This window comes from Salmo trutta, chromosome 13 (genome assembly GCF_901001165.1).
Source record: "Salmo trutta chromosome 13, fSalTru1.1, whole genome shotgun sequence".
NCBI classification, from domain to species: Eukaryota; Metazoa; Chordata; class Actinopteri; order Salmoniformes; family Salmonidae; genus Salmo; species Salmo trutta.
In genome coordinates, this window is record NC_042969.1 from 88416552 (window position 1) to 88442108 (window position 25557).

Below are 25557 nucleotides of genomic sequence, written 5' to 3' on the forward strand. Positions count from 1 at the left end.
CAGGAATCTTCCATCTCTCTAACTAGGTTTCAACGGCAACAGATTTCCATGAAAATATTCTATAATCTGGATAAAGACAATATGTCCATTTCCCCACCGGTGGTGTTTCGTAATGTTCCCACCAAACGGACTTGTTGAGGATATTGTTACGTGATGAAAGAAGTGCACAAAATTAACTTTTCCGCTTAAGTTTTCATTTGCCGAATAAAAATCGAAAGTTCAATGTGTTTCCATCTCATTGTAAACGTTACCGGTAGTTTTGACATGAAAACTGTTGCGCTAAATCTGAAATGTGTCTACTCTGGTCTTGGCCAGTGCGCTCTAACCAACAGCTCGCAGACACAGTGCAGATTGTCTAGTCAACATGATAATGACATTATTCTGGGTAAGAGAGAGAGAATATTTGTATTAGTCAAACCGCAGCCGATCATCGTGTCACCAGAATAAGAGTCTTGATATTTATTAAAGGAGAATCCAGCTCATCACCTTGTACTTTCACCACCCTGAGAAGTTCATCATAACTGATTTCATCTGTAGCCTGATAAACTACCTGGTTTCCCGAGTCGTAGTGGGACGACGCGTGATTTCGCGTGATTTCAAGTTTACTTCAATATATGAGGGTTATTATATCATTATCTGTGCATAAAGGCATTTCCACCGCCATTTTGTGCATTATTAATTTGACAGGCTCAAAAAGATCCCACCATGTTGAACGAACAAATGATCTGTAGGCGTGAATAAAACTTCCTGTCTCCATCACAGCTGTCGTGATTTATTTATTTTAAAGGGTACGACTTTACTCACATAAACTCTATGAATGGAAATGTGATTATTAAGCTGTTTTCAGACATGTTGGTTCCTTGTTTTTTACGTAGTGTATTTCCTGTACTGATTCCCCATAGTTAAGGCCTGCGTTCTGGTTTCTGGGTCTGTGTTTTTGGTTGGATAGGTTTCTCAATGTATTTCTTAGGTTTTTGCGCTCTTCATCAAACCATTTCTCATTGCTACTAATTTTCTTATTTAAAAAAAATGTGATATGTTAAATATACTATTCAGGCTTTCTACTGCTAAGTTTACACCTTCGCTATTGCAGGGAAACATTTTGTCCAGGAAGTTCTCTCTCTCTCTCTCTCTCTCTCTCTCTCTCTCTCCCCTCTCCCTCTCTCTCTCTCTCTCTCTCTCTCTCTCTCTCTCTCCCCTCTCCCTCTCTCTCTCTCTCTCTCTCTCTCCCCTCTCCCTCTCTCTCTCTCTCTCTCTCTCTCTCTCTCTCTCTCCCCCCTTCCTCTCCCCCTCTCCCTCTCTCGTCCACAGATGAGTTCACGTCTGCTGATGTGTGACTGATCTCATCTTTATTCTCTCACTGTAGCTTTTACCAGCAGAGGGAGAGAGAATGAAAGAGAGATATAAAGACAGGAGGTGCTATCTGATCTGACTATCAACACACACACAGTTACATTACAGCACCATTCATACCTATCAGATGTAATGCTTCTCTAGCAGCATACAGCACCATTTGGTAGTCGACTCCTGTAATAACCTGCTCTCTCAGAGCAGACTGGTGATTAACAACCCACGGATGAAAGGGCAGACTGTGTCTGTGCATGTAGAGAGGATCTGTGTGTGTGTGTGTGTGTGTGTGTGTGTGTGTGTTCGCTCCAACAGCGTTCCATTGTGCGAACAATTGATAGTCATTCACTCATTTAACGTTCCCTTGAGAACAAACACATCCTCTCGGAAAAACTGATGTCTCTCTCATTTCAATGTAAGGAAATGAGGTAGGCTACTAATGTAGCAGGGCTGGGTGTGTGTGTGTGTGTGTGTGTGTGTGTGTGTGTGTGTGTGTGTGTGTGTGTGTGTGTGTGTGTGTGTGTGTGTGTGTGTGTGTGTGTGTGTGTGTGTGTGTGTGTGTGTGTGTGTGTGTGTGTGTTAGTGTTTCCACTGCAAGGGAACACCATGTTTTTCCAGACATGCTCTTACAATTTTGTATTTTTTATTTAACCTTTATTTAACTAGGCAAAACAGTTAAGAACACATTTTTTCTACAATGACGGCCTACAGGGGCTGGGATTTTTTATTTTATTATAAAATATATAGGACAAAACACATCACAACAAGAGAGATGAGACAACACTACATGAAGAGAGACCTAAGACAACAACATAGCAAGGCAGGAACACAACATGGCAGCAGCATGGTAGCAACACAACATGGTAGCAACACAACATGGTAGCAGCACAAAACATGGTACAAACATTTTTGGGCAAAGACAACAGCACAAAGGGCAAGAAGGTAGAGACAACAATACGTCCCACAAAGCAGCCACAACTGTCAGTAAGAGTGTCCATGATTGTGTCTTTGAATGAAGAGATGGAGATAAAACTGTCCAGATTGAGTGTTTGTTGCAGCTCGTTCCAGTTGCTAGCTGCAGCGAACTGAAAAGAGGAGCGACCCAGGGATGTGTTTGCTTTGGGGACCTTTAACAGAATGTGACTGGCAGAACGGGTGTTGTATGTGGAGGATGAGGGCTGCAGTAGATATCTCAGATTTGGGGGGAGTGAGGCTTGAGAGGGTTTTATAAATAAGCATCAAACAGTGGGTCTTCCGACGGGTATACAGAGATGACCAGTTTACAGAGGAGTACAGAGTGCAGTGATGTATCCTATAAGGAGCATTGGTGGCAAATCTGATGGCCGAATGGCAAAGGACATCTAGCCGCTCGAGAGCACCCTTACCTGCCGATCTATAAATTATGTCTCCGTAATCTAGCATGGGTAGGATGGTCATCTGAATCAGGGTTAGTTTGGCAGCTGGGCTGAGAGGAGCGATTATGATAGAGGAAACCAAGTCTAGATTTAACCTTAGCCTGCAGCTTTGATATGTGCTGAGAGAAGGACAGTGTACCGTCTAGCCATACTCCCAAGTACTTGTATGAGGTGACTACCTCAAGCTCTAAACCCTCAGAGGTAATAGTCACACCTGTGGGGAGAGGGACATTCTTCTTACCAAACCACATAACCTTTGTTTTGGAGGTGTTCAGAACAAGGTTAAGGGCAGAGAAAGCTTGTAGGACACTAAGAAAGCTTTGTTGTAGAGAGTTAAACACAAAATCCGGGGAGGGGCCAGCTGAGTATAAGACTGTATCAACTGCATATAAATGGAAGAGAGAGCTTCCTACTGCCTGAGCTATGTTGTTGATGTAAATTGAGAAGAGCGTGGGGCCTAGGATGGAGCCTTGGGGTACTCCCTTGGTGACAGGCAGTGGCTGAGACAGCAGATGTTCTGACTTTATACACTGCACTCTTTGAGAGAGGTAGTTAGCAAACCAGGCCAAAGACCCCTCAGAGACACCAATACTCCTTAGCCGGCCCACAAGAATGGAACGGCCTACAGTATCAAAAGCTTTGGTCAAGTCAATAACAATAGCAGCACAACATTGCTTAGAATCAAGGGCAATGGTGACATCATTGAGGACCTTTAAGGTTGCAGTGACACATCCATAACCTGAGCGGAAACCAGATTGCATACCAGAGAGAATATTATAGACATCAAGAAAGCCAGTAAATTGATTATTGCTAAGTTTTTCAAACTCTTTTGATAAACTTGCCAAAATAGAAATTGGCTTATAACAGTTAGGATCAGCTTGATCTCCCCGTTTAAATAAAGGACAAACCGTGGCTGCCTTCCAAGCAATGGGAACCTCCCCAGAGAGGAGAGACAGGTTAAAAAGGTCAGAGATAGGGCTTGGCGATGATAGGGGCAGCAACCTTAAAGAAGAAAGGGTCTAAACCATCTGACTTAGATGTTTTTGGGGGGTGAAGGTTAAGGAGCTCCTTTAGCACCTTGGACTCAGTGACCGCCTGCAGGGAGAAACTTTGTAGCGGGACAGGGGAAAAAGAGGGAGGAGCATCGAGGCTAGTCGCATTAGAAGAGTTGGGAGATGAGGAAATGTTGGACGGGCAAGGAGGCATGGCTGAGTCAAATAGGAATCCTGACTTAATGAAGTGGTGATTAAAGAGCTCAAACATGTGCTTCTTGTCAGTAACAACCACATCATCAACATTAAGGGACATGGGCAGCTGTGAGGACAGCGGAGTCAATCACCACCTTCCGGAGACACCTGAAACCCCACCTCTTTAAGGAATACCTAGGATAGGATAAAGTAATCCTTCTACCCCCCCCCCCCCTAAAAGATATAGATGTACTATTGTAAAGTGGTTGTTCCACTGGATATCATAAGGTGAATGCATCAATTTGTAAGTCGCTCTGGATAAGAGCGTCTGCTAAATGACTTAAATGTAAATGTAAAAAGGAGGAGGGTTTATTCTCCAGGTCTTTAACCGTTTTCCAGAACTTCTTGGGGTTAGACCCACAGAGAGAGAACTGCTCCTTAAAGTAACTAACTTTGACCTTCCGGGTAGCCTGAGTGCACTTATTTATCATATGCCTGAACGAGAGCCAGTCAGCCTGAGTACGCGTGTGCCGAGCCTTTCGCCAAATTCAATTCTTGAGGTGGAGTAACTCTGCAAGATCACGGTCGAACCAGGGGCTGAACCTGTTTTTAATTCAAATTTTCTTTATGGGGGCATGTTTGTTAACAATATCACTGAAAATATCAAAAAAGAAGGTCCAAGTGTCTTCGACAGAGGGGATCAAGCTGATTCTATACCATTTCACAGAAGCCAGTTCATGAAGGAAGGCTTGCTCATTAAAGTTTTTTAAAAAAGGAATCCTTGCAAGTAGTAATCCTTCCAGGTCATTTTGTCCAAAATTAGGTTTTAGGTTTGGAGTTTTGAATCTGGAGTGAAGGTTATGCTGTGGAGGGTAGCATCCTATATGTGTCCCTGCTGAAAAAAATCCAAGTTTATCTAACTCCAAATCTCTCTTTTTGTTAAAAAAACATGTTGAAAAATGTGAGAGCTCATTTACATTACATTTACATTTACGTCATTTAGCAGACGCTCTTATCCAGAGCGACTTACAAATTGATGCATTCACCTTATGATATCCAGTGGAACAACCACTTTACAATAGTACATCTAAATCTTTTTGGGGGTGGAGGGTCTCTCTCCCTATACTGTAGAGTCCAGACAATGCACTGTAGTTTCCAGATAATATACTGTAGATTCTAGATAATATACTGTAGTTTCTAGATAATATACTGTAGTTTCTAGATAATATACTGTATTTTCCAGATAACATACTGTAGTTTCTAGATTATATACTGTATTTTCCAGATAATATACTGTATTTTCCAGATTATATACTGTAGTTTCCAGATAATATACTGTAGTTTCCAGATTATATACTGTAGTTTCTAGATAATATACTGTAGTTTCCAGATAATATACTGTAGTTTCTAGATTATATACTGTATTTTCCAGATAATATACTGTATTTTCCAGATTATATACTGTATTTTCTAGATTATATACTGTATTTTCCAGATAATATACTGTAGTTTCCAGATAATATACTGTATTTTCTAGATTATATACTGTATTTTCCAGATAATATACTGTATTTTCCAGATAATATACTGTATTTTCTAGATTATATACTGTATTTTCCAGATAATATACTGTAGTTTCTAGATTATATACTGTATTTTCCAGATAATATACTGTAGTTTCCAGATAATGCACTGTAGTGGGCTAAATCTGACTCCACGTCCGTAGGAAAAGTCAAAGCAGCAGACAGTGTTCAGTAGGGTGTAATATTCACAATGTTGCAGACAGAATTGTATGCATAGACCTGAAATCCCACTTACCTATTGTTGAGTATCATAGCTGTTCTATGCTAGATCCCTATATATCTAGCTGTATGTTCTGTATGTGTAGCGTGTTCTGAACAGACTCTCTGTTCTACGTTGTTTCTAGTAGTCTCCTGTCACTACAAAATGGCACTGGAACATGTTGACGATTTTCTTTTGCAGCGGTGTGTTCCGTGTATTTCTAGAGACATGTTTATAATTTACGTTTCGTTGCTGGTTTTCATTTATTTATTTATTTATTTATTTTTTCCTTCCCAGAAGTCTTCTCAGGAGTCAGAGTGGTGACTGTATAGGAGAGGGAAGATCTCAGACCAGAGCTTTAACGACATAAAGCAGGCGGCACAGTAACATCCAGTACCATCCTCTAAGAGGCCCGACTGAAGAAGAGGTCTTAGAGGAAGAGAAGAGTTCACATTAAAATACAGGAAACACCTGAAAACGCTCCCAGGTTCACCTTCAAGAAACACGGACGTAACACACACACACACACACACACACACACACACACACACACACACACACACACACACACACATACTTTACAGAACTCCCAAGCTCCCTCACATTCCTCAAAGGTAGATAATTGGCTCTTGAAGGACAACAATCAACCAATCAGCCAATCATTTAGCCAGTCAGCCAATCGGGATGTCTCGTTGGGGCCGTAAGGATGTGAAGAAGACTCCTGAGGTGATCAGGACGGTAACAGAGGGGCTAAAGTCTCTGTACCGTCAGAAGCTCCTCCCCCTGGAGCAGTACTACGGTTTCCATGACTTCCACTCCCCCTCTCTGGAGGACGCAGACTTTGACAACAAACCCATGGTGCTGGTCGTGGGGCAGTACTCCACTGGCAAGACTACGTTCATCAAGTAAGATATTATACACAGTAAGGTTTATATTCAGTAAGATATTATACACAGTAAGGTTTATATTCAGTAAGATATTATACACAGTAAGGTTTATATTCAGTAAGATATTATACACAGTAAGGTTTATATTCAGTAAGATATTATACACAGTAAGGTTTATATTCAGTAAGGTTAACATATAGTAAAGTGTATATACAGTAAGGTTTACATATAGTAAAGTTTATATACAGTAAGGTTTACATCTAGTAAAGTTTATATACAGTAAGGTTTACATATAGTAAAGTTGATATACAGTGCCTTCAGAAAGTATTCACACCCCTTGACTTTTTCCATATTCTGTTGTGTTACAGCCTGAATTAAAAATTGATTACATTGAGATTTTTGGGGGGCACTGGCCTACACACACATACCCCATAATGTTGAAGTGAAATTATGTTTTATAGAATTTTTTGGTTTATTAATAAAAAAGTGAAAAGCAGAAGGCATGCGTCCTTCCTAACTCAGTTGCCAGAGAGGAAGGAAACCGCTCAGGGATTTAACCATGAGGCCAATGGTGACTTTAAAACAGTTACAGAGTTGAATGGCCATGATGGGAGAAGACTAAGGAGGGATCAGCAACATTGTAGTTACTCCACAATATTAACCTTAATGATAGAATGAAAAGAAGGAAGCCTGTACAGACAAAAAATATTCCAAAACATACATTCTGTTTGCAATAAGGCACTAAAGTAAAACTGCAAAAAAATTGGCAATTTATGTCCTGAATACAAAGTGTTATGTTTGGGGCAAATCCAACACAAAACATCACTGAGTACCAGTCTTTATATTTTCAAGCATGGTGGCGGCTGCATCATGTTATGGGTATGCTTGTCATTGGCAAGGACTAGGGAGTTTTTTAGGATAAAAACTAAATGAATAGCGCTAAGCACAGGCAAAGTCCTAGAGCAAAACCTGGTTCAGTTTGCTTTCCAACAGACACTGGGAGATGAATTCACCTTTCAGCAGGACAATAACCTACAACACAAGGCCAAATATACACTGGAGTTGGTTACCAAGACGGCAGGGAATGTTCTGACTGGCCTAGTTTCAGTTTTGACTTAAATCAGCATGAAAAAAAACTGTCTAGCAATGATCAACAACCAATTTACAGAGCTGTAAGAATTTTTTAAAGAAAAATGTGCAAATATTATACAATCCAGGTTTGCAAAGCTCTTAGAGACTTACCCGGAAAGACTCACAGCTGTCGTCGCTGCCAAAGGGGGTTCTGACATGTATTTACTTATATAAATAAGATATTGCTGTATCTTCAATAAATTTGCCAAAATGTATAAAAACATGTTTTCACTTTATCATTCATTATGGGGTATTGTGATGTCATTATGGGGTATTGTGATGTCATTATGGGGTATTGTGATGTCATTATGGTGTATTGTGATGTCATTATGGGGTATTGTGATGTCATTATGGGGTATTGTGATGTCATTATGGGGTATTGTGTGTAGATGGGTGAGAAAGAAAATCTATTTTTATCCATTTTGAATTCAATCTGTAACACAACAAAATGTGGAATAAGTCAAGGGGTATGAATACTTTCTGAAGGCACCGTATATTACAGGTTAACCTATAGTCTATGGTGCTGGTGGTGGGGTAGTAGTCTACTGGTAAGACTACCATTATCAAGTAAGACTTTTTCCAGATTATACTGTAAGGGACCGTATAATCTGTATAATCTGGGACAGGAGTTGCTCCTGAACTACTCCAGACCAGCTTTTATAAATTATAGGAAGGGCCTCTGTGTCCAATGACTGATTCTAGCTACCTGGGCCCTATTAATGTAGTACTACACATCATACCGTATGTCGTCCTGATTTACTGCTAATATTCATTCTGACCTGGTGACCTGTTGTTGTGTGTGTGTGTGTATATATATCAGGTATCTGTTGGAGCAGGATATCCCAGGAAGCAGGATAGGGCCAGAGCCTACCACCGACTGTTTCACAGCCATCATGCACGGTGAGGTGGAAGGGGTGATCCCGGGCAACGCTCTTATCGTTGACCCCAACAAACCTTTTCGCAAGCTCAACCCTTTCGGAAACACCTTTCTCAACAGGTGAGTACAGGGCGGAATTCAGAATGCTTGATGTCGTGTTTTAGAATGTTCTAGAACGGCCTGACTGAAGGGAGGGGAGGGGGGTTGGAGGGAAAGAAGTGTGTCTGTTTTTTTGCTCTGTGGAATTTCAAGTGTCCGTGCCAAATTTCAGAGCTGGGAGGGACTTGCCTTATTTGTGGAAAAATGGAGAAAGGGAGTGATATCTCTGTAGAGTGGGAGAGGTAGTGTACTCAGATATGAGCTGCTATGTGCTCCAGTTCAAAGGCAGGGTCAGAGGGGCCCCAAGAGCCCCTCAGCCATGCAGGACTAACTAACAGATGATGTCAGAGACATGGCAGGGCCGGGGGTAAAAGCAGAGCAGACTGGCTGGGCTGAATCAGGTATTTTCCACTGCTCTGATGTGTTTATCTTGTCGTCTGGGATACCCTTTTTCATGGGATTTCCTTCTATTGAGGCAAGCTGTGGCAGCTTGGCCTTTACTGTTTATGGAACATTGTTTTCTGTTATACTGAAGCCATATCAACTGTAGGAGTCTAACATTACAAGTATGGGTAGAGAAGATACAGTAGATGTAACCTTTAGGCACAGATCTGGGACCAGCCTACACTCCCAAAATCCTAACTTTAATCATCAGGCTAGATCTGGCTACCACAGCATTCTGACGTTCTGACGCACAAATTACAAAGATCCAAGGAATGGTCTCTCTCTTTCTCACACTCTCTCTTTCTCACACTCTCTCTTTCTCTCTCTCTTCTCTCTCTTTCTCTCTCTCTTTTGCTCTCTCTCTCTCTTTCTCACACTCTCTCTTTCTCACACTCTCTCTTTCTCACACTCTCTCTTTCTCTCTCTCTTCTCTCTCTTTCTCTCTCTCTTTCTCTCTCTCTCTCTCTTTCTCACACTCTCTCTTTCTCTCTCTCTTTTGCTCTCTCTCTCTTTTTCTCTCTCTCTCTTTCTCTCTTTCTCTCTCTCTCTCTTTCTCTCTCTCTCTTTTGCTCTCTCTTTCTCTCTATCTCTCTTTTGCTCTCTCTCTCCCTCTTTCTCTCTCTCTCTTTCTCACTCTCTCTCTCTCTTTCTCTTTCTCTCTCTTTCTCTCTCTCTCTCTTTCTCTCTCTCTCCCCCTCCTTGGTGCGGTGTGTTTGCGTCGGTCCTTCCTGTCTGGTGAAGCCCTGGTCTCGTTAAAGCCATCTGAATCAGGAAGTAGCGGTGTTGTTGTTAGCGGACGATCATTAGCAGGTTATATTGTTGAGGCTATGGCACTGGAGACCGTTTTCCTTCAGGAAGCCCAGTGCATTGAGAGTCCTGCTTCAACACAATGGGTCCTGGGAAGGGAGTAGTCCGACACAGTAGCACAATGAGTCCAGCTCTCAACTCATGATGTGCTTCCTGGATCGCCTTAAGCTGTTACCTTGACTGTGCTGAGAGATTAGTGCTTTTTTATTTTTTTTAGGTTGGTTTGATTATTTAGTTTTGGTTTGATTATTTATAAAATTATCATGGTTTAAGATTTCGATTACGTTTTTAGACACATAATAAAACAATACAAGTCCCCTGATGGTAGTAACTGTCCATTACTGTTTATCACTTATATATATAAAATATTACATTAGTTTTATATAATATATTACATTAGTTTTATATAATATATTACATTAGTTTTATATAATATATTACATTAGTTTTATATAATATATTACATAAGTTTTATATAATATATTACATTAGTTTTATATAATATATTACATTAGTTTTATATAATATATTACATTAGTTTTATATATATAAATATAATATATTACATTAGTTTTATATAATATATTACATTAGTTATATATAATATATTACATTAGTTTTATATATATAAATATAATATATTACATTAGTTTTATATAATATATTACATTAGTTTTATATATATAAATATAATATATTACATTAGTTTTATATATATACACTGCTCAAAAAAATAAAGGGAACACTTAAACAACACAACGTAACTCCAAGTCAATCACACTTCTGTGAAATCAAACTGTCCACTTAGGAAGCAACACTGATTGACAATACATTTCACATGCTGTTGTGCAAATGGAATAGACAACAGGTGGAAATTATAGGCAATTAGCAAGACACCCCCAATAAAGGAGTGGTTCTGCAGGTGGGGACCACAGACCACTTCTCAGTTCCTATGCTTCCTGGCTGATGTTTTGCTCACTTTTGAATGCTGGCGGTGCTTTCACTCTAGTGGTAGCATGAGACGGAGTCTACAACCCACACAAGTGGCTCAGGTAGTGCAGCTCATCCAGGATGGCACATCAATGCGAGCTGTGGCAAGAAGGTTTGCTGTGTCTGTCAGCGTAGTGTCCAGAGCATGGAGGCGCTACCAGGAGACAGGCCAGTACATCAGGAGACGTGGAGGAGGCCGTAGGAGGGCAACAACCCAGCAGCAGGACCGCTACCTCCGCCTTTGTGCAAGGAGGAGCAGGAGAAGCACTGCCAGAGCCCTGCAAAATGACCTCCAGCAGGCCACAAATGTGCATGTGTCTGCTCAAACGGTCAGAAACAGACTCCATGAGGGTGGTATGAGGGCCCGACGTCCACAGGTGGGGGTTGTGCTTACAGCCCAACACCGTGCAGGACGTTTGGCATTTTCCAGAGAACACCAAGATTGGCAAATTCGCCACTGGCGCCCTGTGCTCTTCACAGATGAAAGCAGGTTCACACTGAGCACGTGACAGACGTGACAGAGTCTGGAGACGCCGTGGAGAACGTTCTGCTGGCTGCAACATCCTCCAGCATGACCGGTTTGGCGGTGGGTCAGTCATGGTGTGGGGTGGCATTTCTTTGGGGGGCCGCACAGCCCTCCATGTGCTCGCCAGAGGTAGCCTGACTGCCATTAGGTACCGAGATGAGATCCTTAGACCCCTTGTGAGACCATATGCTGGTGCGGTTGGCCCTGGGTTCCTCCTAATGCAAGACAATGCTAGACCTCATGTGGCTGGAGTGTGTCAGCAGTTCCTGCAAGAGGAAGGCATTGATGCTATGGACTGGCCCGCCCGTTCCCCAGACCTGAATCCAATTGAGCACATCTGGGACATCATGTCTCGCTCCATCCACCACGTTGCACCACAGATTGTCCAGGAGTTGGCCACCTCATCAGGAGCATGCCCAGGCGTTGTAGGGAGGTCATACAGGCACGTGGAGGCCACACACACTACTGAGCCTCATTTTGACTTGTTTTAAGGACATTACATCAAAGTTGGATCAGCCTGTAGTGTGGTTTTCCACTTTAATTTTGAGTGTGACTCCAAATCCAGACCTCCATGGGTTGATAAATTGGATTTCCATTGATTATTTTTGTGTGATTTTGTTGTCAGCACATTCAACTATGTAAAGAAAAAAGTATTTAATAAGATTATTTCATTCAGTTCTAGGATGTGTTATTTTAGTGTTCCCTTTATTTTTTTGAGCAGTTTATATATATATATATATTACATTTGTTATATATATATATTTATATAATATATTACATTAGTTTTATATATAATATTACATTAGTTATATATATGTATATATAATATATTACATTAGTTTTATATATATAATATATTACATTAGTTTTATATATATTTATATAATATATTACATTAGTTTTATATATATAATATATTACATTAGTTTTATATATATTTATATAATATATTACATTAGTTATATATATTTATATAATATTACATTAGTTTTATATATTTATATAATATATTACATTAGTTTTATATATTTATATAATATATTACATTAGTTTTATATATTTATATAATATTACATTAGTTTTATATATTTATATAATATATTACATTAGTTTTATATATATATAATATATTACATTAGTTTTATATATTTATATAATATATTACATTAGTTTATATATTTATATAATATTACATTAGTTTTATATATTTATATAATATATTACATTAGTTTTATATATATAATATATTACATTAGTTTTATATATTTATATAATATATTACATTAGTTTATATATTTATATAATATATTACATTAGTTTTATATATTTATATAATATATTACATTAGTTTTATTTAATGACTCTATTATTTTATTCCAAGTCATCATCTCATCTCTATAGAGCTGCTGTCTATTCTGTCTGACAAAATCACTATTTTACTATTTGTTCAAAGTAAATAAGGCTTTATGACTGCTGAATACCAACTATCAATTACTTAGATCATGTATTTTCAGGTAGAGATACCTGGTGAAGGAACTGCTCTCTAGACACTTAGATCATGTATTATCAGGTAGAGATACCTGGTGAAGGAACTGCTCTCTAGACACTTAGATCATGTATTATCAGGTGGAGATACCTGGTGAAGGAACTGCTCTCTAGACACTTAGAACATGTATTATCAGGTAGAGATACCTGGTGAAGGAACTGCTCTCTAGACACTTAGATCATGTATTATCAGGTAGAGATACCTGGTGAAGGAACTGCTCTTTATCCCTCTCCATCGCACCTTCTTCATTTTTTCTCTCTCGTCTCCGTGTCCCACACAGACCGGACATGTAGGCGCACAATGGATTATGGTCATTGTAGTCAATTACCACGTTTTCTGCGCTAAAATATGTCGATTATTGACCTGTTGGAAACTACAACTCCCTACTACATCACACAGTTCAGGCTTGATCTGATTTATCTTTAGAGAAGCTGTGCATTAAGCTGATATTTTTTTTGGGGGGGGGGTTAATCGCTCAGTATCATGTTCCTCCATTATCCACATTCATTCCATTGATGTTAACTGATGGACGGGAGGGGGGTTTGGGGGAACTGGAGGGCATTTAGTGGAATGTTTGGAAAGTTGCCTTGACCTGAGGAGAACCTGTAGGTAAATTATAGATGCTAGACGCTCTTCTAACTGTTCCATGTTAAGTTATTGTGTTATGAGTGTTATGGTGTTATTGTGTTATTGTGTTATGAGTGTTGTGTTATGTTATAGTTTTACAGTGGCTTGCGAAAGTATTCACCCCCCCTTGGCATTTTTCATATTTTGTTGCCTTACAACCTGGAATTCAAATATAAACCCCACAAAATCTATCATTTGATTTACACAACATGCCTACCACTTTGAAGATGCAAAATATGTTTTTATTGTGAAACAAACAAGAAATTAGACAAAAAAACAGAACTTGAGCGTGCATAAGTATTCACCCCACCAAAGTTTGTAGAGACACATTTTGCAGCAATTACAGCTATAAGTCTCTTGGGGTATGTCTCTATAAGCTTGGCACATCTAGCCACTGGGATTTTTGCCCATTCTTCAAGACAAAACTGCTCCAGCTCCTTCAAGTTGGATGGTTTCCGCTGGTGTACAGCAATCTAAGTCATACCACAGATTCTCAATTGGATTGAGGTCTGGGCTTTGACTAGGCCATTCCAAGACATTTAAATGTTTCCCCTTAAACCACTCGAGTGTTCCTTTAGCAGTATTCTTAGGGTCATTGTTCTGCTGGAAGGTGAACCTCCATCCGAGTCTCAAATCTCTGGAAGACTGAAACAGGTTTCCCTCAAGAATTTCCCTGTATTTAGCACCATCCATCATTCCTTCAATTCTGATCAGTTTCCCAGTCCCTGCAAATGAAAAACATCCCCACAGCATGATGCTTCCACCACCATGCTTCACTGTGGGGATGATATTCTCGGGGTGATGAGAGGTGTTGGGTTTGCGCCAGACATAGTGTTTTCCTTGATGGCCAAAAAGCTCAATTTTAGTCTCATCTGACCAGAGTACCATCTTCCATATGTTTGGGGAGTCTCCCACATGCCTTTTGGCAAACACCAAACGTGTTTGCTTATTTTTTTCTTTAAGCAATGGCTTTTTTCTGGCCACTCTTCCGTAAAGCCCAGCTCTGTGGAGTGTACGGCTTAAAGTGGTCCTATGGACAGATACTCCAATCTCCGCTGTGGAGCTTTGCAGCTCCTTCAGGGTTATCTTTGGTCTCTTTGTTGCCTCTCTGATTAATGCCCTCCTTGCCCTGTCCGTGAGTTTTAGTGGGCGGCCCTCTCTTGGCAGGTTTGTTGTGGTGTCATGTTCTTTCCATTTTGGATTTAATGGTGCTCTGTGGGATGTTCAAAGTTTCTGATATTTTTTAGAACCCAACCCTGATCTGTACTTCTCCACAACTTTGTCCCTGACCTGTTTGGAGAGCTCATTGGTCTTCATAGTGCCCCTTGCTTAGTGGTGTTGCAGACTCTGGGGCCTTTCAGAACAGGTGTATATATACTGAGATCATGTGACAGATCATGTGACACTTAGATTGCACACAGGTGGACTTTATTTAACTAATTATGTGACTTCTGAAGGTAATTGGTTGCACCAGATCTTATTTAGGGGCTTCATAGCAAAGGGGGTGAATACATACGGACGCACTGTTCCGTTTTTTATTTTTTTGAATTTTTTTAAACAAGTAATTTTTGTTCATTTCATTTCACCAATTTGGACTATTGTGTATGTCCATTACATGAAATCCAAATAAAAATCTATTTCAATTACAGATTGTAATGCAACAAAATAGGAAAAACGCCAAGGGGGATGAATATTTTTGTAAGGCGCTGTATGAGTGTTGTCATGTCCCGCCCCCTTCTCTGCTGTTGCGTGATAGGTTCCAGTGTGCCCAGCTGCCCAATCAGGTCCTGGAGAGCATCAGCATCATCGACACGCCGGGGATCCTGTCAGGAGCGAAGCAGAGGGTGAGCCGAGGTAAGAAGAGGAGGAGGTAGGGAGGAGTAGACAGGACAAGGAGAGGAGGAGGTAGGGGGGAGTAGACAGGACAAGGAGAGAAGGAGGTAGGGGGGAGTAGACAGGACAAGGAGAGGAGGAGGTAGGGGGGAGTAGACAGGACAAGGAGAGGAGGAGGTAGGGAGGAGTAGACAGGACAAGGAGAGAAGGAGGTAGGGGGGAGTAGACAGGACAAGGAGAGGAGGAGGTAGGGAGGAGTAGACAGGACAAGGAGAGGAGGAGGTAGGGAGGAGTAGACAGGACAAGGATAGGAGGAGGTAGGGGGGAGTAGACAGGACAAGGAGAGGAGGAGGTAGGGAGGAGTAGACAGGACAAGGAGAGGAGGAGGTAGGGAGGAGTAGACAGGACAAGGAGAGGAGGAGGTAGGGAGGAGTAGACAGGACAAGGAGAGGAGGAGGTAGGGAGGAGTAGACAGGACAAGGAGAGGAGGTGGTAGGGAGGAGTAGACAGGACAAGGAGAGGAGGAGGTAGGGAGGAGTAGACAGGACAAGGAGAGGAGGAGGTAGGGAGGAGTAGACAGGACAAGGAGAGGAGGAGGTAGGGGGGAGTAGACAGGACAAGGAGAGGAGGAGGTAGGGAGGAGTAGACAGGACAAGGTGAGGAGGTAGGGAGGAGTAGACAGGACAAGGAGAGGAGGAGGTAGGGAGGAGTAGACAGGACAAGGTGAGGAGGTAGGGAGGAGTAGACAGGACAAGGAGAGGAGGTAGGGGGGAGTAGACAGGACAAGGAGAGGAGGAGGTAGGGAGGAATAGACAGGACAAGGTGAGGAGGTAGGGGGGAGTAGACAGGACAAGGAGAGGAGGAGGTAGGGAGGAGTAGACAGGACAAGGTGAGGAGGAGGTAGGGGGGAGTAGACAGGACAAGGAGAGGAGGAGGTAGGGGGGAGTAGACAGGACAAGGAGAGGAGGAGGTAGGGAGGAGTAGACAGGACAAGGAGAGGAGGAGGTACGGGGGGAGTAGACAGGACAAGGAGAGGAGGAGGTAGGGAGGAGTAGACAGGACAAGGAGAGGAGGAGGTAGGGAGGAGTAGACAGGACAAGGAGAGGAGGAGGTAGGTAGGAGTAGACAGGACAAGGTGAGGAGGTAGGGAGGAGTAGACAGGACAAGGAGAGGAGGAGGTAGGGAGGAGTAGACAGGACAAGGTGAGGAGGAGGTAGAGGGTCAGACACACCTGGTACACACCGGGTCTGGTCTGGTCCCTCATCTGTCATGGTCAGCTAAAACAAATACTTCCTCCCTCATGACCTGGCTAACCCATGTGACCGACCTCCATGCACTGAGACAAGGATATAGGAGACAAGGATATAGGAGACAAGGATATAGGAGACAAGGATATAGGAGACAAGGATATAGGGTGACAAGGATATAGGATGACAAGGATATAGGGTGACAAGGATATAGGTGGCAAGGATATAAGGTGACAAGGATATAAGGTGACAAGGATATAGGCTAGTGTGTGTGTGAAAACATGCTTTGGTGATGAAATTGAACTTCCTTATGTTATAAAATACATTTTACCAAGACAAATATGATTATTTATGTTTTGAATCGTTCAGTCGGGTCTTTCTCTTAACATAATATCTGGGAAGTCGGATTTCGTAACCTTATGACATCCAATAATAAGCAGCGATCTCTGTTGACGTAGCTGTGCCACTTCTCGCCGCAACTTTTGAGGATTTTACATGTTGGGGTGGTCTTCTGCAAAGTTGTTTCCGCAGGTCGTAAAAAAACAAAATGGACATGACACAAGCCCAATTAAATGTAAAAAGCTCCTTTGAAATTTCACAGATACGCTTGTTTTTCTGAGAAATCTTTGAAAAATAACAGGAATTTTAAAATATTAAAAGAACTTAAACTAAAGATACTAAAATGTGAAAATACTACGTCATGTCTGAAAATCGATCTTACCTCCTGTATTGTTTGATGTCCTCTGGATTCGAGGAGAAAGATGAGAGTTTAACAGTGAGTCTGTCAGTTAGCCTTAATTATCTCACAGGATCCAGCCTGGCTGACGCAACCCACTGGGCACAGACATCACTTCAACGTCTGCTTTCGATTTACATTTGGTTGAGTTGTCAACTAACCTTGAATTCAACGTGAAATCAACAACAAATGTCACCATATCAATGGATTTAGGTTGAATTTTGGTAAATTAAAGACTAAATGCCTTTACATTGATGATTTTTGGTTGAAAAGACGTGGAAATAACGTTGATTCAACCGGTTTGGCCTCCATTGATTTAGTCAGCCTAATCTTGGCCATCCTTCAAGGGTAAAAACTACAATAAGTTTTGAACGGATTATGACTTGAGACATGAGGTTTGGAGCATTGGTTTACCAAATTGTCAAAAGATGAGTTTTTGATTGGACACCCCAAGGAGATAAGGATACAAGGGGACGAGGATACAAGGGAGACCCTGGAGAGTTCTTCAGATTCCTCCACACACAAAGATAAATACAGGACAGAGGTTTTGAGCATGAAGCCTCATCAATCTGTCTCTCACTCCTTTAAATTCCCTCCCTTTCCATCCTAGTAATGTGTCACCGTTCACGGGGCACGAGTAACTATAACAACGTTAAGTATGATGATGTTGGAACAACGGGAGAGACTCAGCCTTGTGGAACATATGAGGGTATGTCATTGCCTCCTGTGTTATGATGTTATTGCATTCCAACCTAGCAGTTAGGAGAGCTTTCTGCTCCAGGTCCCGTTGGAGTCACATCGTAACGTATGTGCGGCAGATACTGGAGAGGAAACTGTATCAGTTAGAGGAATGTGAGGAACGAAGTACTCATCAGAGAGAGATGTGAAGGGTCTGTGTTGCCCTATTCCTCTCCTCTCCTGTGTGTGTGTGGTGCGTGTGTGTGCGTGTGTGGTGTGGTGTGTGTGTGTGTTTGCTCTAAAACCAACTTCATGGGAGTGCTTCAACATGTTTTTATATATCTATATTTTAAAATGTTAAACTTTATTTACACACGTTTTTCTCATTGAGATAACATCTCTTTTCCAAGAGAGACATGTTAAGCATGTGTTTTGTGCTCAGCGTGTTGTGTGCTCAGTGTGTTTTGTGCTCAACGTGTTTTGTGCTCAGCGTGTTTTGTGCTCAGCGTGTTTTGTGCTCAACGTGTTTTGTGCCCAGCGTGTTTTGTGCTCAGCGTGTTGTGTGCTCAGCGTGTTTTGTGCTCAGCGTGTTTTGTGCTCAGCGTGCTGCAAATTTAGAAATGTAACACCCTAATCCCCTCGTGCCCCGTCTCTCCCCTGACCTCTGACCCCTAACCCTTCTCCTCAGGCTATGACTTCCCAGCGGTGCTACGTTGGTTTGCGGAGCGCGTCGACCGCATCATACTCCTGTTCGACGCCCACAAGTTGGAGATCAGTGATGAGTTCTCCGAGGCCATCGGAGCGCTGCGGGGTAACGAGGACAAACTGCGTGTGGTCCTGAACAAGGCTGACATGGTGGGAACGCAACAGCTGATGAGAATCTACGGAGCTCTAATGTGGTCTCTGGGCAAGGTGAGAGGAGTACTTTGTTCATCCCCCAAGGGAAATGTTGTCATACTACAGCTAGTAAAAACCTGTATAAATGATGACAACGTTAACAACAATCACTAGAAAATAAATATTATTGTGGGGGCGTTATGCATTGGTTGAAGCTCATTGGTTGAAGCTCATTTTTAAATTCAAATCTCTCTACCATCATATCTAATATGCCACCAATTTTGATGAAAATTTCCATATCAACTTGATTGGAGGTACACAACACACACTCCTCGCCTGTCGTCATGAGCCGTCCGGTAGTTAACGAGAACCACACAGATTTTTATCAGGGTCTTTCTTGTCCCCGACCTAACTCAATGTCTTGACGTCGGATAACAACCGTTACTACAGCGTCCGTAAAGTGACCATTAGACTTGCCACCTTTCGAACTGAATAAGTTTGTAGAGGCAACAGTTTTCATTATGTTTGTAATTTATCGCTCTCACATGCTCATTTCTGTCCGTTAAGAACCAATGATGTGATACCTTTTTGTAGCCGAATCTCAGAGTTCTAAAACCGGACCAAAGCCCTTCAGATTAGAGGCAAGCTACAAGCAAAGGAAACTAGCTATATTTTGTTATGGAAGGTTTTTCACATGGCTGAAGTCATCGCAAGATAAACTGTTGGCCTTGACACTTGGGTGTGAATCATCACAAACATATAAGATAGCCAACGTCCTTGGCTAACTTACGTTAGCCCGTAATGTTTGCTAGCTACAAGCCAACAAGGCTGTGACATTAGCTGTATGGACAGATTGCGATGCGCCGGCCCAACTCAATGTTGACAATAGCTCCAACATTCTTCCACAGAGCACAGTTAGCTAGCCAACTAACGTTAGCCCGTAATGTTAGCTAACTAACGTTAGCCCGTAATGTTAGCCCGTAATGTTAGCTAACTAACGTTAGCCCGTAATGTTAGCTAATTAACGTTAGCCCGTAATGTTAGCTAACTAACGTTAGCCCGTAATGTTAGCTAATTAACGTTAGCCCGTAATGTTAGCTAATTAACGTTAGCCCGTAATGTTAGCTAATTAACGTTAGCCCGTAATGTTAGCTAACTAACGTTAGCCCGTAATGTTAGCTAATTAACGTTAGCCCGTAATGTAAGCTAATTAACGTTAGCCCGTAATGTTAGCTAATTAACGTTAGCCCGTAATGTTAGCTAAGTAGCGTTAGCCCGTAATGTTAGCTAACTAGCGTTAGCCCGTAATGTTGGCTAATTAGCGTTAGCTCGTAATGTTAGCTAATTAACGTTAGCCCGTAATGTTAGCTAATTAGCGTTAGCTCGTAATGTTAGCTAATTAGCGTTAGCTAACTAGCATTAGCCCGTAAAGCCCGCACATAAAGCAGTTACGAGTGTGTATAGCCCTTTGTGATACAATTGATTGATATTATTGATATGATTAACAGGTTTTCAACACTCCAGAGGTCTTGAGGGTGTATATCGGGTCGTTCTGGTCCGAGCCGCTGCTGGTGCCTGATAACCGGCGTCTGTTTGAGCTGGAAGAGGAAGATCTGTTCAGTGACATCCAGAACCTTCCTCATAATGCAGCCCTCAGGAAACTCAACGACCTGGTTAAGAGGGCACGACTGGTCAGGGTAGGTTCTCGCTCTCTACAATGTTTGATTTTGTATTTTTTTATGTTTTATTTAATCTTTATTTTTGACAGGGAGTCATGTTGAGACCAAGGTCTTTAAAAAAAAATATTATTATAATAATTTTTTTTACAGATGAGCCCTGTAATTACCAAACTAGAAAACAAATGGTATATCTATCGGAATCTTTCTCTATGTCTCTCGCTTATCAACGTCGCTCACTCATCCCTTTCTGTTGAAGTAGATGGTATGATATAATGAACTCTGTAACACACATCCTGTCTCGTAGATCGCGTTACTGAGGAATAAGGTGTTTTACTAAGTTCATATAAGAAAATGAGGAGAGAGTGGCATTGCTGAAGTTAATACTTGCCACCCTCCCCCCCTAATTCTCTCTCATCCCTCTCCCCCCTCTCTCTCCCTCCCCCCACATCCTTCTCCCTCCACATCACTCTCCCCATCCCTCCATATCACTCTCCCCATCCCTCCCCATCACTCTCCCCATCCCTCCACATCTCTCTCTCCCCCCACATCTCTCTCCCTCCCCCAACCCTCTCTCTCTCTCCCCAACCCTCTCTCTCTCTCCCCAACCCTCTCTCTCTCTCCCCCCACATCTCTCTCTCCCCTGCACATCTCTCTCTCCCTCCCCCAACCCTCTCTCTCTCCCCCAACCCTCTCTCTCTCTCTCTCCCCCCACATCTCTCTCTCCCCTGCACATCTCTCTCTCTCTCCCCAACCCTCTCTCTCTCTCTCTCCCCAACCCTCTCTCTCTCTCTCTCCCCAACCCTCTCTCTCTCTCTCCCCAACCCTCTCTCTCTCTCTCTCTCCCTCCCCCAACCCTCTCTCTCTCCCCCCACATCTCTCTCTCTCTCCCTCCAGGTGCATGCCCACATCATCAGCTATCTAAAGAAGGAGATGCCAACCTTCAGGAAGGACAAAATGAAGAAGAACCTGATCTACCAACTTCCTGTAATCTTCTCCAAGATCCAGCTGCAGCACCATATCTCTGCTGGGGACTTCCCAGACTGTGCCAAGATGCAGGTCTGTTTAGTCTAATATGTCTGTTCAGGTTTGAATGTCCAAAGCTCAAGTCTGGTAGTTCATCCCTCTGTAATATTTGCCAGATGATTGGCTAACTAGTTTGCTGTGGTCTCTGTTTTCCCATCCAGGAGCAGCTGTTGATCCATGACTTCACTAAGTTCAAGCCCCTGAAGCCGTCCCTGATGGCTGCTCTGGATGAGCTGTTGGCGTCCGACATCGCCAAACTCATGCCCCTGCTACGCCAAGAGGAGATTGACGCAGGGGTGCAGCCTGGGGTGCAGGGGGGGGCCTTCCTGGGTACCCGCGCCGGGCCCTTTGTGGAGAATGACCCATTCGGAGAGGTGGAGAATGGGGGGGAGGAAGGCGAGGAAGAGGGCGAGATGGCCTGGGTAGTGACCAAGGACAAGCCCAAATATGACGAGATCTTCTACAACCTGGCGCCCAACGAGGGTAAACTGAGTGGCACCAAGGCCAAGGACTGGATGGTGAGCACCCGGCTGCCAAACTCCGTCCTGGGGAGGATCTGGAAGCTGTCGGATGTGGACCGGGATGGCATGCTGGATGACGAGGAGTTTGCCCTGGCCAGCCACCTTATCGAGGTGAAGTTAGAGGGGCATGGTCTGCCCCCTGAATTGCCCGCCCGTCTGGTGCCACCCTCCAAGCGCAGAATGAAAGGATCGGATATATAGAGACTATTACATCAACCCACCCTGTGGAGCTGACAGTATAACCCTCTGACGGCTGACACACACGCTACTGCCCCCCTCCACATTGTCCTCTTGTCTCCTTGTCAGCCCCTGGGTGTATCTCGATAGTCTAAGGTAGCTTCCTCTGGTTGTTTCATCTCCGGTCTTCGAGAGGGAGACAGTAAGAAAAAGGCTTGACAGAGTAGCGGAGATGAGACTCGAACCCCCAGTCTGTGTCTCCAGTCTGGTTCCTTTCCTATAGTGCAGATGAATGAAAGGAAAGGAGGAAGGACAGATACTTTACACTATTGAAATGCACCCCGATTTTAGTCTTATTGGATCATGTGTTTAGCTGAGCTGAGGTCAAATAAAGGCTAGTGGCCCACACCTATTATACTATATTATACTCTACTGCTCTACTCTATTATACTATATTATACTCTACTGCTCTACTCTATTATACTATATTATACTCTACTGCTCTACTCTATTATACTATATTATACTCTACTGCTCTACTCTATTATACTATATTATACTCTACTGCTCTACTCTATTATACTATATTATACTCTACTGCTCTACTCTATTATACTATATTATACTCTACTGCTCTACTCTATTATACTATATTATACTCTACTGCTCTACTCTATTATACTATATTATACTCTACTGCTCTACTCTATTATACTATATTATACTCTACTGCTCTACTCTATTATACTCTACTTCTCTACTCTATTATACTATATTATACTCTACTGCTCTACTCTATTATACTATATTATACTCTACTTCTCTACTCTATTATACTATATTATACTCTACTGCTCTACTCTATTATACTATATTATACTCTACTGCTCTACTCTATTATACTATATTATACTCTACTTCTCTACTCTATTATACTATATTATACTCTACTGCTCTACTCTACTGTACTCTACTCTATTATATGCTACTGAACTCTACTCTACTCTACTCTACTGCTCTGCTCCACTCTAATCTACTATATTCTACTCTACTACACTCTACTACACTCTACTACACTCTACTCTACTACATTCTACACTCTACTCTACTCTACTCTACTCTACACTCTACTCTACTCTACTCTGCTCTACTGCTCTACTCTATTATACTATATTATACTCTACTGCTCTACTCTATTATACTATATTATACTCTACTGCTCTACTCTATTATACTATATTATACTCTACTTCTCTACTCTATTATACTATATTATACTCTACTGCTCTACTCTACTCTACTCTACACTCTACTCTACTCTGCTCTACTCTACTCTACTCTACTCTATTCTACTCTACTCTACTCTACTCTACTACATTCTACACTCTACTCTACTCTACTCTACTCTGCTCTGCTCTGCTCTGCTCTGCTCTGCTCTACTCTACTCTACTCTCCTCTACTCAGCTCTACTCTACTCTACTCTACTCTACTCTACTACACTCTACTCTACTCTACTCTACTCTACTCTGAACACTAGTTTCTCCAAAATAGCAGAACTCCTTAACCACACATTCTCTTTCTAGAAGTCTTGTATTTGTATATGTTATATATTCTCACACAGATGTTATGTCAGAAACGACATTACATTATTATAAATCCTCACTATCTCACATCTACTGTTTAACTCAACATTCCTTGAATGACTGGGTCCACAGTGGCATCACTGACTGACAAGTCTACTGTTAATTACACACTGATATGATTTCTGGTATACATGTATCTGACTTACTCCATACTATATTTGACTTTTACATGGAGCTATTTAGCAGGGAGTGTTTAAACAAATCGAAACAAGAGAGAGAAATGCACACTAATATGAGTACACTAATATACACATGTATTTGATAGACAGCTGTTGCTATTAGCAACAGTATGAAACTTGTTTAGTCATCTCTCTGTCTGTCTGTAGGGGACTGGTCTAACCAGTGACATTACAGCATTTCTATAGTATAGTTTTACAGTAACGTGTCATAGTTTTACAGTAACGTGTCATAGTTTTACAGTAACGTGCCATCGTTTTACAGTAACGTGCCATCGTTTTACAGTAATGTGCCATCGTTTTACAGTAACGTGCCATAGTTTTACAGTAACGTGCCATAGTTTTACAGTAACGTGCCATCGTTTTACAGTAACGTGCCATCGTTTTACAGTAACGTGCCATAGTTTTACAGTAACGTGCCATCGTTTTACAGTAACGTGTCATAGTTTTACAGTAACGTACCATCGTTTTACAGTAACGTGCCATCGTTTTACAGTAACGTGCCATCGTTTTACAGTAACGTGCCATAGTTTTACAGTAACGTGCCATAGTTTTACAGTAACGTGCCATAGTTTTACAGTAACGTGCCATCGTTTTACAGTAACGTGCCTTAGTTTTACAGTAACGTGCCTTAGTTTTACAGTAACTTGCCATTTTTCCTCGCATACTTTTTTCTTTCTCTCATGGCAAAAAGAATACATGTATTTTTTGATTCATTATATATATATTTTTTGCTGTTGATTCACCTTTTGTTTTTACTATTGCTGTTGATTTTTGTATGTACTAGACAAAGAACTGCCTTTGTTTGAAATGAATGTCACATGCTATGAGAACAGTGTTGTTCCCTGAAACAGTCTGGTTTGTTTATCTATTTTTACTGACTACTGTACACAGCTAGCTTCACCATCTGCTACATGTTGTATCATTATCATGACCTAATAAACGGTATGAACTGTGTTCCGATGACCTCCGATGACCTCTTGTTCAGAATGAAGAGGAGACGAAGTTGAATTCGTCGGTGTTTAGAGAAAGGAAAGAGATCCAAGTCAATGTGTGGATTAAATAGTAGATAGACACACTTTTGACTAAGTGTGTAGTACGAGGAAAATAATTGTTCAATATGTGCATGAGTGGAACAGTAGAATGTTAAGTGTTCCTTAAATATCCCATCTGGACACAAAACAGAATATGTATCTATCCACATACAGAACATACTATATTTAGGCAACACAGTAAAAACAATATTTTATATTTCAAACAAGGCATAGCAGTGGATGCAGGCTGATTCTCTTTTATAGCAACAATATAATGTTCACTTGGTTTCTCAATGACAGTCAGATAA

At 41.6% G+C, this 25557-nt stretch overlaps 1 protein-coding gene across 3 annotated transcripts in view; it reads left to right on the forward strand.

Moving 5' to 3' along the window:
- Nucleotides 1–22818, forward strand: part of ehd2b (EH-domain containing 2b) — a 35416-nt gene extending 12598 nt beyond the window's left edge. The window contains exons 2-8 of one of the 3 annotated variants that reach the window (XM_029773920.1): nt 6029–6636; nt 8570–8746; nt 15422–15519; nt 18848–19071; nt 20505–20693; nt 21570–21731; nt 21860–22420. In XM_029773920.1, coding sequence (XP_029629780.1) covers nt 6416–6636; nt 8570–8746; nt 15422–15519; nt 18848–19071; nt 20505–20693; nt 21570–21731; nt 21860–22420 — 1632 coding nt within the window. In that variant the 5' untranslated portion in view covers nt 6029–6415. Of the gene's footprint in view, nt 1–6028; nt 6637–8569; nt 8747–15421; nt 15520–18847; nt 19072–20504; nt 20694–21569; nt 21732–21859 lie in introns of those variants that run through there. The other 2 variants (XM_029773921.1, XM_029773922.1) reach the window with 2 other exon arrangements.
- Nucleotides 22819–25557: the final 2739 nt, after the last annotated feature.